General features: G+C 35.7%; 1 protein-coding gene across 1 annotated transcript in view; it reads left to right on the forward strand.

Moving 5' to 3' along the window:
- The window catches only part of LYPLAL1 (lysophospholipase like 1), a 31357-nt gene that overhangs the window by 9677 nt on the left and 4425 nt on the right, over positions 1-17255 (forward strand). Inside the window, exon 3 of the mRNA XM_061382221.1 lies at positions 10038-10207. Coding sequence (XP_061238205.1) covers positions 10038-10207 — 170 coding nt within the window. The remainder of the gene's footprint in view (positions 1-10037; positions 10208-17255) is intronic.

The following is a 17255-nucleotide window of genomic DNA, read 5'->3' on the forward strand; positions in this document are numbered from 1 at the left end:
AAAAGTGTTACTTGCTCAATAGTGTCTGACTCTTGGCAACCCCATGGTCTGTAGCCCATCAGGTTCCTCTGTCCATGGAACTCTCTAGGCAAGAATACTAGAGTGGGGTGCCATTTCCTTCTCTGAAAGAATACTGGAGTCAGTTGCCATGCCCTCCTCCAGGAGAATCTTAAAGCACCCCAAACTACAGTTTTAGTATGGTCATCCATCCGTGGGTTAGAAATTCAGAAAAGACACAGTGCTAATGTCTTGATTCTGTTCTGTGATAACTGGGGCCTCTGCTGGGAAAACTTGAAGTCTGGGCATGCCTAAAATCATCTGAAGATTCGCTCGTATCTGGCACTTAATACTCGATAATAGCTGGGATCTTCCTTTGATCTTTTGGTCTTGTTACCATAACAACTACATGAGTTTTTACTATCTGATGTCTTGGACATCCTGGCCGCATGGAAGCTGATGTCCAAGAGCAGATACACTAAGGAGAACCAGAAGGAAGCTGTATTGCCTTTTAAGACCTAGTCTTAGAAGAAGTTGCATAGTGCTATTTCCTCTCTAGTCAGAGGACCAGAGTCAAGGAGAGAGACACTGACTCTACCTCTTGACGGGAGTATCTGAGTCACATTGTAAGGAGAGCAGGTGGGATGAAAGATACTTTTCTGGGCAGATATGGAAAACAAGAGTTCTGCAAGCTTCTTTAACCCATAAATTATTTAGAAATACCTTGTTAATGTCCCAATATTTGGGGTCTTTCTAGGTGTTTTATTGCTATTGATTCCTGATTTCGTTTCTGTTGCTGCCAGTATTCTGGCAGCAATTTGATTCTTTTGATACTCACTGGCTTGTGTTATGGTTGTGCATGAGGTCCCTCTTGGTGACTCTTATTGTGTATAGAGTTCTATAGATGTCAGTAGTTCAAGGTGATTATACTAACTTTTATATTTTTATTTTAAATGTTTATGTTTCCTTAGTGATTCCAAGTCATTTTATTAGTTACCGCAGAATGGGTGTTGTCATCTCCAACTGGGTTTTTAGATTGTTCTCTTCCTCCTTGTCCTCCTGCCAGTTTTTCTCTCTTGGTTTTAAGCTGTATGAGGTACATTCCCAGGCAGGCTTACTGTCTTCCTCATTAAAAGCCATCTTATATCTTTTATCTTACAGCTTTATCTTATAAAATGCTCATTTTTCAATCTCTGGTAATTCCTTGAACTGTACTTTGTTTAATAATCATACAGGATTTATCAGCTTTTCTATTTTTACTGTTTGTATAGCATATCTTTTTTTAATTTTTTTTACTTTTAACATCTGTGCCATTATTTTTAAGATGTATTTCTTATATATAACCTCATTTGGGCTTTGTTTTTTCCTTAGTCTAGCAGTTTCTGTCTTTTAAGTGATTTATGTACATCATTTGTATTTATTGTAAATATTGCTATGTTTGCATTTAAATTTATTGCTTTTTATTTCTCTTTTTCCCTTTTCCATGTTTTTTTTGATTTAAGAAAATTAATACTTTATTATTATTTATTGTTTGTTTTTTCTGATTGTTCTAAAGACTATATAGCATATATATCACATCTTTTACCTACTTAGAGTTAGTTGTTTACCACTTTACACAAAATGTAGATGCCTTATAACCATATAGATTCCTTTATCTTCCGCTCCTTAATGTTATACATGCTGCTTGTTGTATGTGTTTTATCAACATACATTGAAAACTCTGTCAAACAAGGTTGTAATTTTTGCTTCTAACAGTCATACATGCTTTAAAGAACTTAAGAGAACAGTAGTCTATTTTGCTTATACCCAGTTGTGGCTTATTACAGCAAATTAGTATGTTTGATTAAACTGTGACTTGTCACTTTGGCTATAAGGTATTCCTTTTCTCAGCCCTATTTAATATATGTTTTTAATCAGCTGAGCTAGGGCATATTCAGTAAAAGTCAGCATTTACCTGCTGTGTTAATTTAAATGGAAAATGTTGCTTCATTGTTTTATTATGTTAATTTAGACTATATTTAATTGAAGTGCTCAATAAAGATTTTTATTTCTGTGACATACTTTAGCTGTATTTGTAATTAGAGATTCTGTTAGTTTGAGTTTACTAGTACAATTTCCATTTTAAAAATAATATTTAATAAGCTATTAATAATTTATATGATATAGTTTCTTAGAGTTTTGAAAAATTCTAAAAGTAGTAAGATTCAGTCAGTAGTGCCTGTACTATTTTTCCACGTGAAGTGTATGTTTATATTTTTCAGTAAACTTATATTCTGAAACAAGGTTAGGCACTTTTGATTTAGGTTTAGTAGTAATGGGTTCATCTTTACTCCATCACTTAGGATTCATACCTGAAGCATGATATTAGGAGATCTGTCTCCTGATAACAGTGGATCTGTACTGCATGTACACTTCACTGGCAAGGAACTGTCCTAAAAGAATGCTATTTTGAAGAAGTAGTTTACTTCTTTGTAAGTATTTTAAGTATGTTATTAAGTATCTATTAGTATGTTATTGGGCCTCCCTCATAGCTCAGTTGGTAAAGAATCTGCCTGCAATGCAGGAGACCTGGGTTCGATTCCTGGGTTGGGAAGATCCCCTGGAGAAGGAAATGGCAACCCATTCCAGTATTCTTGCCTGGAGAATCCCATGGACAGAGAGGAGCCTGGCAGGCCTCAGTCCATGGAATCGTAAGAGTTAGACACGTGTTCTAAGTATGTTATTCCTTAGAAATACGTCCTTTTAAAAAACAAAAGAAAAATTTGACCTTTTTCTAGAAATCACAGAGTGGATTTTTACAAGAATTAAAGTCAAAAGATATTCAGAGCAAAGCTAAATAATTTTAGGTATCCTTATTATTTCTGACAAAAATTATTCCCAAATCACAAATGCTTATTGACATGCATCATTCAACAAATACTTGTTCTTGGCACTGGGGGTAATCACTGTGGAAAAGGGCATTCCAGGGAGAGAAAATGTCAGGTGCTAAGTCCTTGAATCAGTAGCAAGGCGGTTCTGAAGAAAACCAAGGGGAGTGTGACTGGAACCTAGGGAATCCCGGGGGAGGAGCAGTGAAATGAGGAGAGAGGAAGCCTGAAACCTAGTGATGGCATCTGAAAGGTTGTGAATGACCTTTTGATTTTATGACTTTGAGGGAACAAAACTTGGTGACAAGCTGAATGGCAGCTTCTTTTCTTTTCATAGACCTTGAACATTTATTCCTGCTTAATATTTTACCAGTGTGTAATGGTTTGATTGATCGATTGATTGAGAAGCCACACAGACATTCTTTGCCAAATATACTTATTTATGGTAATAATGTCTCAGCTGTCTTATGCCAGCTAATGAAGTGATTTATTTGAGGAAGAAGGCGAATGAGTATAACATATGTGCCAGTTTGTTTAGCTGCTTTAAAAAAACAATCTTACTTTCATGCTTTACTGAAAGGCTATTCTACCATCTTAGGAGAATTATGCATTCTTGATTGTTTTCTTAACAAAAAAATCGAAATTATTCTTTGACTCATCACATTTTCCCTATTATCTTCCTTTGGACAGAATTAGTTTTGTTAGAGAACTGAGAGAACAAAAAGCTGCTAAATTGGTAAAACTTACATTCTATGGAGCATCTATCTCTAATTAAGTAAGGCACTGTCAAGACAAAAAGTTAAGTGTCATTTTTTTCTATTAATGGCTGAGTTCCCAGAATGATTAATATTTTAGCCTATGATATCATCCTTTTTTAAGTGCTTAGACAGACAAGTAAACACTTAAGAGAAATAGAATAAAATGAAAAGGGAAGTGGAAATAAGTCACAAGAGTACCAGTCTAATTCAGGCTGTAGCCTGAGTGTTGTATATTGTTTTCATTCAGAAGATCATTGTGGTTTTAGTGGCAATTTCATTGGTTTGGGATTTAATCTTGTCTCACAGTGGCATTAATGCTGTATGGAAAGCACCTGCTTTCACTTTCTGAGTCCTGTTAAGAAAGTTAATCCTGAGAGGGGGTTCTGGGAGGAGGGGTGAATGGAATGCTTTCTCCCCTTCTGATTCCAATTTATCTCCCTGTCTTGAGCCAAGCAGCTTCTGAAGTCAGAAGGCCCACAGGAATGAGGGAGAATTTAGGCTCTGTAGGAGTCCCCATACAGAGCTTAGGCAGGATTTTATCTCACCCACTGAGAGCCCAGGGGATGATGCAGGAGAAGCCTTAGGTAAGGCCCAGAGTGTGGCAGATCCTGGAAAGAGTGCAGTCTGCAAAATCTTCATTCCTCCCAGATTCATGTCATAAAATGTTAATTCTCAGGCAATAATACAATATTAGTTTAAATCCCACAAAGGACTTTTAAGGGGGAGTATTTGAAATTATTTTAAAATTTACTAAATATTGAATTAATATTTCTTAGAGAAAGAAGATTAGATACTTAAGAATAGGCAGGACAAGTCTGAGAGATACATGGTGGTGATGGTAGGGAGAGGGGGACCACCTGACTCAACCTCAGAACTTACTCTAAAACCACTGTGATGTAGTCAGTGTGATCCTAACACAGGAGTAGATCAATAAATCAGTGGAACAAAATAGAGCCTTTCTCAACCAGGATTCTTCCAGTGAGACAAAAACAGAGAAAATGACTTGTCATTTTTTTGATTTTTGCCAGGAATAGAACTAGTACCATTCTAGATGCTTTGGAGAGAAGTCCATTCATTATATGTAGTAAATATATTAGGCATTATGATTTAGTTCTCTTATAGAACCTATGGCCAGAGATACTAGATTCTTCGGAACTATAATATGACAGAGGTAAATCCTCGTAAAGGTGAACTTCACCTTTATGAGAAAAGGTGTTTTTGTTTTTGTAGCAGTGCAGGCACAATTGAGACATAGGGGAGAAAATGAATTTCAACCCTTAGGTCACACCATGCAGAAAATAAATTCCAGAAAAATTCAAAACTTAGATGTAAAAATGAAAGCAAAAATCTTAGAAGATAATCTTGGATTCTACATGTAATAATGTATGAATTGTGAATAAAATAAATCAGAATACCCCAAAGTTTAGTTTAAATTAGTTTAAGTTAAAATTATACCTCTCAGAGTACATCCAATGTAAAGTCTTGATTTGGCTTAAAAAAAGATACTTTATATATATATATATATATATATATATATATATGTCAATATGCAGAAATCTATTTGGAAAAAATACTTGAAATACAAATGAACAGTATTTAGGTGACTAATATACAGATACACTTTGAAACTAGTGAGAAAAAAATCAAAATTCCAATAGGAAAAATATAGCCAATGATATGAATAAGTAATTCCTTCACGTAGAGTTCTGAAAAGGCAGCTTTAATCTTTAGTGGCTGTGTTGGAAGTGAGTGGGATTTGCTTGCAAGTGGACAGGATGGAATTTTCTGAAGTAAAGAAAATATTCTGTATCACTATGGAAATAGTTTGTCAAAAGTCTTTGAACTATGTATTTAAAAGGTGTACATTTATATATGTAAATTACATCTCAGTAAAGTTGATTTTAAAGCTGTAGTTACTACCTTTCAGTGGTAATGTTTTAAAGTATGTTACTATCATAATTAGAGCTGTTGGGCCAAAAGATGTTCTCTGACTTTTCTTGTAGAAAGGTGAATTTTTATAGCCTTCATGGAAGCAACTCTGAAACCTCTATTAAGATAAAATTATCAGATTATACCTTTCAGTCCAGTAGGCCTATTCCACAAACTCTGTTCCATAGAATAAAAGTCTAAGTACGTGAAAACATGTATGCAAATATGTTTAATGCAGAACTGTCCTTAGTGGCTAAAACTTGGGTACCAAATAAATGCCCATTTGTAAGCAAATGGCCAATTAAATTATGGAGCATCTTAATTACAAGATACTATATAGTCTAGTCAAGGCTACGGGTTTTCCAGTGGTCATGTATGGATGTGAGAGTTGGACTGTGAAGAAAGCTGAGCGCGGAAGAATTGATGCTTTTGAACTGTGGTGTTGGAGAAGACTCTTGAGAGTCCCTTGGACTGCAAGGAGATCCAACCAGTCCATTCTGAAGGAGATCAGCCCTGGGATTTCTTTGGAAGGAATGATGCTAAAGCTGAAACTCCAGTACTTGGGCCACCTCATGCGAAGAGTTGACTTATTGGAAAGACTGATGCTGGGAGAGATTGGGAGCAGGAGGAGAAGGGGACGACAGAGGATGAGATGGCTGGATGGCATCATTGACTGGATGGACATGAGTCTCAGTGAACTCCAGGAGTTGGTGATGGACAGGGAGGCCTGGTGTGCTGTGATTCATGGGGTCACAAAGAGTCGGACACAACTGAGCAACTGAACTGAACTGAACTGATATAGCTATTTAAAAAGATGGGTAAGAACTACATCACATGAAAGGGTTTCCATGAGGTATTGTTAAAGGAGAAAAGTATAATGCACATAAGAAAACCAAATAGGCTTATTTCATTTTTGAAAAGCATAGAGTGCTGTTAAAAAACAAATATAATGTAAAGAAACATCTTTTAATGTATGTGCAGGAAAAACACTGAGGGATATATTCGAGAAGGTTGACGTAGTTTACCTAGAGTGAAGGGCAAGATATGTGAGGGGGTAGGAGAGGAGAAGAGGAATGGAGAGATAAGCAAAAACAAACAAACAAAAAAGTAAGACAGTCAACATCAAAGCAGTCCGCATGCAGACAAAGTATCCAATATTTGCAACATTTCACATACATTAGGCCTCTGTGCATAAATTAGGCCTCTGTGGCTCAGTGGATGAAGAATCCACCTGCAGTGCCGGAGACACAGGAGCTGCGGTTTTGTTCCCTGGAAAGGAAATGGCAACCCACTCCTGTATTCTTGCCTGAAAAATCCCATGGACAGAAGAGCCTGGTGGGCTATAGTCCATGGGGCTGCAAAGAGTTGGACACCACTTAAGCGACTGAGCACAGCACAGCATAAACTAGGATAGAATGTTAGGGTTTTATGTACTGGCATATAGATACTGGTAATATACATTCAAATTTTAGAAAGTGTGTTACAGAGTAAAGTTTATAACACAGTTATATTTTAGTAAATGAAAGAATCTCTTCAGATGAGTTCTTGTTAAATCTGAGTCAGAGCAACTTTCTTGTTTCTAGACTTCTTTGGCTTTCTCTGAGAAAGTTTCCAGAATATTTCTCTTGACTTTTAGGTTCCTCGAGTGGATATCCATTTATTTTGGAGAGGTAAGACTTAAACAGAGCAACAGTTGTATAGTTCTCCTGTTTTCCTTCTACACCACACGTTGATAGTATTAACTGGCTGTTTCCCACAGTCAGATCTGCATAGACTGCAGAGTTCTTTTGCTACCGTGGATGACAGAATGAAAATTGAGTAGCTTTAGCTCCATGGTTTGCAGGGATTCCACTTGGTTTTTCATTAAAGAATATGCAAGGAAGCACAATCAGATCTCACCTGGTGCCTTTTAGCTCTCCATTTTTTTGTTCTGGTTGTACATTTTATGCTTTTATTTCACTGACTCTGGAGGGTGAGAATATATAGCTAATTTGAGATGGGGCTAACCCTTATGGCAGAAAGTGAAGAGGAACTAAATAGCCTCTTGATGAAAGTGGAAGAGGAAAGTGAAAAAGTTGGCTTAAAGCTCAGCATTCAGAAAACGAAGATCATGGCATCTGGTCCCATCACTTCATGGGAAATAGATGAGGAAACAGTGGAAACAGTGTCAGACTATTTTGGGGGGCTCCAAAATCACTGCAGATGGTGACTGCAGCCATGAAATTAAAAGACGCTTACTCCTTGGGAGGAAAGTTATGACCAACCTAGACAGCATATTCAAAAGCAGAGACATTACTTTGCCAACAAAGGTCCATCTAGTCAAGGCTATGGTTTTTCCATTGGTCATGTATGGATGTGAGAGTTGGACTGTGAAGAAAGTTGAGCACCGAAGAATTGATGCTTTTGAACTGTGGTGTTGGAGAAGACTCTTGAGAGTCCCTTGGACTGCAAGGAGGTCCAACCAGTCCATCCTAAAGGAGATCAGTCCTGGGTGTTCATTGGAAGGACTGATGCTGAGGCTGAAACTCCAATACTTTGGCCACCTGATGTGAAGAGCTGACTCATTGGAAAAGATCCTGATTCTGGGAGGGATTGGGGGCAGGAGGAGAAGGGGACGACAGAGGATGAGGTGGCTGGGTGGCATCACTGACTCAATGGACATGAGTTTGGGTAGACTCCGGGAGTTTGTGATGGACAGGGAGGCCTGGCGTGCTGCGATTCTTGGGGTCACAAAGAGCTGGACACGACTGAGTGACTGAACTGAACTGAACTGAACTGAAAGCAATAGAAGTGTTGATCTAGAAGAAACCTTGCATCTGTGGTCAGCATTGCTTTAGATTTCTTTCAAATTATAATGTATACTTCTGTCACTGAATTTTCTGTGGCCTTTCTTAGCACATAAAACCCATTTTTCACTGTCTCATAAATAGAAAGCAAGATTTGCTAAGTGAAGAGCTGTATCTTTTGTTGAACTGTCCTGTTCCTCATCTTTGAGAAACCATTGGTTCTCCGTGTGTGTCTCATGGAGACATATATATATGGAAATACATATATATCTCCCCATAAACCTCTCTGTTTGCTACAGGAGACTGAAAGAGTGTTTCAGTTCCCTTCATTTACCTTTACCAACATAGGACTTGTCACCAGACCCCTTAACCCCTTTGTAATTGGTTAAAACAGAGTATTGGGAATACCTTGGGACACACATGCATGTGCATGCACACCCACACGCGCACACACACACGTATACTTAAAAGAATCCAAAGCAAGATTCACTGATACTGTGGCCATCCTACCTGATAATTAAATGTAAAGCATCTTATAAGATCAATCTTGTTCAACAAGACACCCAGCTCAGGGAATCTTATCACATAGAGTGTTTTTTAAGTCCAACAAAGCACTCAATTTGAGACCCAGATTGAGTGTTGCAGACAGTGCTGGGATATCTGTATGAAGAGCACTTCCAGTGAATATTTGTATCCCATTAAATTCTTTCATTTCAAGGTTTCTGAGAAGATTTAAAAATAAAATAGCTCTAAGTCCTGATTTAACAGTCTTATGGACTCTGTGGGAGAGGGAGAGGGTGGGAAGATTTGGGAGAATGACATTGAAACATGTAAAATATCATGTAAGAAACGAGTTGCCAGTCCAGGTTCGATGCACAATACTGGATGCTTGGGGCTGGTGCACTTGGACGACCCAGAGGGATGGTATGGGGAGGGAGGAGGGAGGAGGGTTCAGAGTGGGGAACACATGTATACCTGTGGCGGATTCATTTTGATATTTGGCAAAACTAATACAATTATGTAAAGTTTAAAAATAAAATAAAATTTAAAAAAATGAATTGGACTAACTGTAAAAAAAATAATAAAATAAAATAAAATTAAAGATAGATATATTAAACAAAAAAATAAAAATAAAAAACAACCTGAAGACCCCTATTGTAAAGATAATCTGCCTGGATGTAATCAAGAAATCTTTAAATTATTAACTCAGCGTTCAGACTTCTGTGCTACAAACTAACCATCGTTTAAAAGCATTTTGGTGAATCATATTTTCTGCTCTTGAGGCCTGACTTTTCGCATGGACAGCCATTATTTATTTAGCTGTGAATGCTTAAATATTGATCCTTACACTTTTAAAGTATATCAAGGCAGAAGTTTAAAGAAATAGTAGACCTGATTAATCATTTAAATTGAGTGGAAAAAATAGCATGCACACACAATATACCAAATATAATTATCCTTTTTTCTTTGGGACTTTCTGGAGAGTATGAAACTCAAAAGATGGAGAAACTATGGTGAACTGGCATTAATAAATGTTAATAGAACCAATGTTTAAGTATAGGAAAGTTAAGATATGCTTGGAAATGTCTTTAATATGAATTCTTTAACTTTTAAAACGTTAAAGAAATTTAATTCAAAGCACTAATATTTTAGAAATTAAAAAATGTTTTAATTTTTTTTTCTTTTTTGATTTTAAACAGGCCATATACTCCTTTGAGAGGAGGAATCTCCAATGTATGGTTTGACAGACTTAAAATATCAAATGACTGCCCAGAGCACCTTGAATCAATTGATGTAATGTGTCAGGTGCTTACAGATTTGATTGATGATGAAGTAAAAACTGGCATCAAGAAGAACAGAATATTAGTAGGTAAGATTTTTAGATGTTGGCAATTTAAATATTTTGATTCACTTTTTTAATTTTATACTTTGAATTTTACTTGGAACATTATTTGGGAGCACTTTATATATCATATGAGACCTATTCATAGTTTCCCAGATAGTGCAGTGGTTAAGAATCTACCTGCCATTGCAGAAGATGCAAGAGATATGGGTTTCATTCCTGGGTTGGGAAGGTTCCCTGAAGGAGGAAATGGCAACCCACTCCAGTATTCTTGCCTAGGAAATTCCATGGACAGAGGAGCCTGGCGGGCTATAGTCTGTGGGCTTGCAAGAGTCAGCATGACTTAATGACTAAACCACCACCATCATGTTGTAAATAAGTTTAGAATGCACTTTGAAATCCTGTATAGATAGGATCTGAGCAAATTAATAAACTGCCTTTGTGTTTATTGAAGTACTAAGCTATTCTTTGAGTTAAGAAGCAATGTGACATAATGGATGGAATCCATTCTTTCCTGTCTTGGCTTCAGTATTCACTTCTGTTAGTTGAAAGCAACTGGCCCTCTGGCCCAGTAACATCACCTTGCTGGGCCTTTGTTTCCTCATCGGTGTTTAACTGTTTGTGTGTTTAGCACCATGTCACAGAGATGGATATAGAACATTATAGGAGTACTGCGAAGAACCTAGTAAAGGGGTACCAGCTCAGTCTAGGGCATCATGAAACAGTTACAAGATAGAACTCAAGATACATGAGTGTATAACAGATTCTGTCCTTCGATCATTTAGCAAACATTTTCTAAGTACTGTGTGTCAGGCATTAAGTCGAATGCTCAAAGAGACACAGGTAACAGGATCTATGTGCCCCAATTGCTTACAACCTAGAAGAGCCCATGAGGTACTTGTAATAACTGTCCTGCCAACTAGCCTTGACAAGTGCCCTAAAGATACATAACTGGCCGCTCTTCAAAGGGAATGATCATGTATATTTATTTTTATTTCTCAGCACCCACTGCAATGCCTGGCACAGAACTGAACATTTATTATAATCAGTGGCATGATCTGCAGTAAACTGATGATTTAAGTAATTGGAATTTAGATGAAGAAGTCATAAGTATTTGGAGCTATTAGGGAACAATTTAAGAAAAAAGTGCCAAAGATATATGAGATTTTAGGATGTGCAAATAAAATTTTAACTATTGTAGTATGGATGTCTAGATATAGAGAGTGATATGAATGGTAAAATCGAAGTAGAAAAAGTAGTGCTTGTTGTAGTCTGGATGTTAGACAATTTTAGCAGAAAGTTTGTTGTGTGACTGGAAAATACCTGTTGATCTCATAGTGTGACTAACAGCTGGAAGAGCATGATGGCATAGTGACAAAAATAGTTCAAATCGGAAGCCCACCATTGCCTAGCAGGTTCATCACTTAATAACCTGCACTGATTTTCTGCTGCCTCATGTGTAAAGTGGGAATAATGATACAGTATCTATTTTACTGGGAGACTGAGTGAGTGAGTGAAGTTGCTTAGTGGTGTCTGACTCTTTGCGACCTATGGACTGTAGCCTGCCAGGCTCCTCCATCCATGAGATTTCCAGGCAAGAATACTGGAGTGGGGTGCCATTTGCTTCTCCAGGAGATCTTCCCAACCCAGGAATCGAACCCGGGTCTCCCACATTGCAGGCAGACTCCTTACTGTCTGAGCCACCAGGGAAGTCCCTTACTGGAAGATGGTGTCTGTCAAATACTTGGCTCATTTTACAATCTCAATAAATTCTTTCTGAGTCCCCTTTTATCCTTTATTCTATAGATGATTGAGGAGCAATGACTTAAGTATGTCTTTGAGTCATATAGTTAATTAAAACTGTGCTTTAGGGAAATTAATCCACAGAAGGGGTAAGGGAGGAGATAAAAAGTTGGGTATGGAAGAACCAGTTCCTGAATTTATGTTTATAGGATAGTAAGATACTGAAGTACTGCGAGGACAGTGTGAATAAGTAGAAAATACACTTAGTGCTCTTAATGTGCGTGTGTTAAAGAATGTATCCCATTGAATTGTAACGGTTGATACTTACCTGCTTGTCCTTTCCCCCATCCCTATTCCTTGCCCTTCCCCGTATCCATCAGTTATTTCGTCTTACTCATTTTTGAAAAGAGACTATGTATGGATTGTTATAGGGTCAGAGAGTTGATAAGAATTTTGAATCTAGGTTTACTTCATTTTAAAGCCCATGATTCTTCTGTTTAACTGAACATTTATATGAATATTTGTAAAACTCTTAATACATGCTGTCAAATTCCTTTCACGAAAACACTGTACCTGTTGATGCTTCTCCCACCTCTATTAGAATATCCATCTTATTATACCTTGCTGAATGATACTGTCTTGAAAAATCTTTGCTAAAAATAAGTAAAAAGTGGCAATTAATTTACACTTAATTTATTTTCCTTTTAATTCTGTTTTTTATGTTCTGACATGAGAAAGCTGTTTTTAGTTATCTGGTTTTTCCAAATAACTTCTCAGATTAAGAAGTTATTCTTCTAGAATTTGAGTAAATATTCAAATAGATTTTCTACTGACTTTTCCATAATGTTTTTTAAATTTGTAATTCTTTGATTCATCTAGAATTTATTTTAGTTTCTTTCTACTATATCATGAAAGGTTTTAATTATTTTCTGAAGTTCCAAGAAAACTTTGTTAAAAGATGATCTTATTTATTAAGCAGTTAGTAATATGATCGATATTTTATCATAGCTCCATTGAATTTTTAACAACAAATTTCATTTTAGAAGAGTTATAAACTACTAAAGTATAAAATTTGAAATTCATTACAAAATATATATGTAATAGGAAATTTATATGCACTTATATGAATATAAGAAAAAATTTTTAGAATTTGTGAGGTGAGTCTATCAAGCGCTATAAAGCCTCTTTGATAGCTTGAGATATGAAAGAGACACCGAAGTGTGGATCCAAGGTTGTTGGTCTTTGTTACCTGTACTGTTAGTTATTTAACCATTCAATGAAAATAAATCTTTGAGGCATTTCTATAGAGTTAAACATGTGTGTCAAAATATATGTAATTCTTAACCTTTATTAAAACAAAACACCTGTTATATTGCCTTCTTTTCATATGCTGGATTCTTCACATGAGTTGGCTGTTGATGCTTAGAGAAATGGCATTCTAGTCGTGTCAGATTTTCTCTTGTAGTTATTATTATTTTTCTTTTTGTCTTATTGATCTGACTGAACTCTCAATTCATTTCAAAATGTGGTACATGAGGCATTATCGTTATGTATTTGAATGTTTGTACAGGCATTTCTCAAGTTATAAATATCATAATTGCGAACACACTAATGCAGCTGACAGCAGTTTAACATGGTTAGGAACTTGGGCTGTGCACTCAAATTGCAAGTTTCTAATCCTAGATCCAGTGCCTGTTTTTGTGGTTATGTGAGTGTCCTTAACCTCTGGGCTTGGGTGATCATAATAGTACTTACAGAGTTGTGATAATTCAATTAATCAGTTCCTGTGAAGTACTTAGAAACACGCCTGGGGTGTGGTGATGATGCTGTTGTTAGCCACTCTATCCCACCTGCCCTGCTGTCTCTCCACACAGCAGGAAGAATGTACTGGCCCGCTGCTGCCCTTGGGAGACTCTCAAGGAGCTCCGTGTCCCTTCCCTACCAGCTGTTTTCTTTTTCCCTAATGGTATACATGCTGGTTTTCATTGCTCATAGATTGTTTAAGATTTAAATGCTATTTTTAACATTTTATCTAGGAGGTATTCAATGAGAAGTCAAAAGTGCATTTGAGATGCTGAGTCATTTTTATTAAAAAGAACAAAGCATTTGAGACACGGGAAACACATATATGAACAACACAGTGAGGTTAGGTTATTTTTTTTAATGAATTCTAAGAAAAAACTTGAAAATTAAAGGATTAAAGAGGAAAACATGAAGATAATAAGTACAAAATTATTACCCTTATTAATTTTGTTTAGTATGTGATAAAACTTCAGATTTAATATCATACACTGTGTCCTCATGGAACCCTTGTCTCTGGGATTGTGGTTTTAACCAGTATAGTTTTGTAAACAACACTGTTCTGTGTATTTGAATAAGTGGCAGCCCATTCTTTTTTTCTGGTTTTATTTTGATTAGTGGTATTTTACTATATTAAATTTAGTTTAAAAACAATGTTTTTATGGTATGTGATATACCCCTTTTCCAGTAGTTTACACAGCTTAGTCAGGTCAAAAATAATGCTTCTCATACTAAATTTAATTTCCAAATTATTCATAGAATTTTTAAGTGCTGGAGTACCAAAAAAAAAAAAAGAATCAAAAACTTTACATTATAATGAGGGAGATAACAAAAGTAAAGTGTTTTATACAATCCAAGTATTATTGTAAAAGTATTTACAAGGTATATAGTATGAACAGTGAGGAACGAACACAAAAACTTGCTTCTTAGAAGAGATAATTTCCAACCGAGTTTTAAAAAATGAATGAGAATATGGCTGGTAAACAAGAAGGGAAACACATTCATGAAGGAAAACAAGGGACACGTTAAAATGTCTCAGGAACTACTAGTGTGGTGTACACTTCAACTGCTAGGATTACTGAGTTACATACAGAGAATGACTCAGTCGGATGAGCATTTTAAGAGGAACACACTGACAACAATGTGGAGGCTGAAGGCCCGGGGAAGAGGCCGCAGATCCAGTAGAATGAGAGACCAGCACAGTGTTTCAAGACTTCGGAAACACAGGCTGTAAGGTTACACTTGAGGACCCTGCACTCAACTGCAGGTTTTAGCTGAGAAAAGAAATTCTTTGTTTGCTTATTTTCATCAGTGGGAATGTATTTCTTTCTTAATGGAAAGAATAAACTTTGGTTCGATAGGAGGATCTGCGCCAAATCTTTAAATGTGTTCCTTGGAGACACTCATGAATCCTCATCCTGCACATTAAGAATATCAGATACAAGAAACTGTATTTTTATATATTTATACCACATATAATTCTTCAGAGTGTGTGGTGAAAATTAGGGGAAACACAAGCAGTAATTAGTGACTTTTAAATTACTTTCTGAATTTGGCATCATAGTTGTTCCTGGATTCAGGAAACCTGGATTCAGATCCTGCATTCTGAGAAAATTATTAAAATTCAGTTTAACACTAAAAAGTATTTAAATAGTACACATTTTCATATAGTATCTTTCTTGATCCTTCTAATAGGTAAGATATAAAATGATTACTCACCCTTCAGATAAGAAGAAAGTAAAATTTAAAGAGATTACTGGCTAAAATGGAGTTGGGACTAGAACCCAGATCTATTGACTTAAGTCAGAAACTTTGTCCCATAATGAGATTCCTTTTTTAGCCACTAGGTGGTGATAATTTGTTGTTAAGAGAAAATTGACATAATTTAGGTTTAAATTTGATCTAGGATGTATAGAATCTGACAAATGATAATGACCAGATTATAAGAATTTTTATAATATGAGCGTATTAGCAGAATTGAAGCATGGATAATCATATGCTTCTGGAATTACACCTAAATATTTTACATGGATGCTGTAAAAGCCCATTATGAGGAAAGTAGTTAAGGCAATAATGGTTAGTTAATACAATTGAATGTTATGTAACTGATATATACTGTATATACACATTTAGAAGGCACTTGGTATATTTAGTGTGTGCTCAATGAATAAAAAAATAATTACAGAATTTCATAACTCTGTTTAAAGACATTCAAATCAGTATTACAAGAAAGTAAGGTATAAAATTTACATATAGAGTGAGTTTAACTGCTAAAATAAATTTTTAAAACATGTCAGAATTATATATGAGTAATGATATTTTGGGTAACCCATTTTCTTTATTTTGATATGATGGAAATACTTTATTCAGTGGGCATGTATTAGCATATTAATTTAAAAAAAGATTTAAAACTAAAATGAAGGGATGGTTGCAGTTACCAAGATGAAACCTAGCCCTACAATTTCCAGGCTCACTTTCCTGACATTATATATGTTTCTTCTGATGATCTTAGAGGTAAAACTGGAAAGTGATAGCATCTTTCTACCTTCTTTCAACATATATATGTCTTGAATGACTTCCCTGGTGGCTCAGACGGTAAAGCATCTGCCTACAAGGCGGGATACCCGGGTTCAATCCCTGGGTTGGGAAGATCTGGAGAAAGAAATGGCAACCCACTCCAGTATTCTTGCCTGGGAAATCCTTACTTGTGTTTCTTCAGCAACAATCATCAGAACTTTTAAGACTTGGGATTGCTGTTTTAATAGCTTTCCATAGAAGATGATAAATATTCTATTTATCCTATAAACTTTATATAAGAGAAAATATACAAATATGATTGGCATAATTTATATGTTCCCAAATTTTTGAAACTTTATCACAGTTCAGTCTGAAGAATAATTATATATAAATCAAATGGGAAAATTGTTGAAATTTGAATGTAGGGTGGATTTTACTGCATTTTAAAAATCCTGTTCAACTGATGATAAACTTGAATTGTAAGTTCCCCATCCCCTTGCCCCCAACTTTGTTTTCAGATAAGTTAGCTTGGTTTTCCCAGTGTAGTTTTTATATATTGTTACTGTTTTATTTCATTTAAAGAGTTCATAAAAGCTAGGTTTATTATTTTTTAACATGTTTTATTCAGCCTGTTAATCTTAAATGTATGTTGAAATGTTAACTCTTGACATTTTAATACTTTGCCAGCAACTATAAATATACATTATAAGTATTACCTACAATGAGTTTACTATTTCGTATTTACTCATTGAACAGTATATTTTATATTGCATTTTAGACACTTAGATGGAAAATGAATTCAAATAACTAGTCCTTTGTGTTAAATTTTCTTCTATCAGAAGAAAAAAATGCACAAAGTCCCTTTTCACACTGGTGTCCACAATGTTAAAAGTGACTATTGTCAGAGATCACTGGTGAGGAATTGCAGACTACCTCACAAGATTATAAATGGATAAGGGACTTAGATTGAATCTTAAAATAATAAATTTTCAGTGAGTACATTTTTCTTCATTAT

The sequence above is a fragment of the Bos javanicus genome, chromosome 16 (assembly GCF_032452875.1).
Source record: "Bos javanicus breed banteng chromosome 16, ARS-OSU_banteng_1.0, whole genome shotgun sequence".
Classification (NCBI taxonomy): Eukaryota; Metazoa; Chordata; class Mammalia; order Artiodactyla; family Bovidae; genus Bos; species Bos javanicus.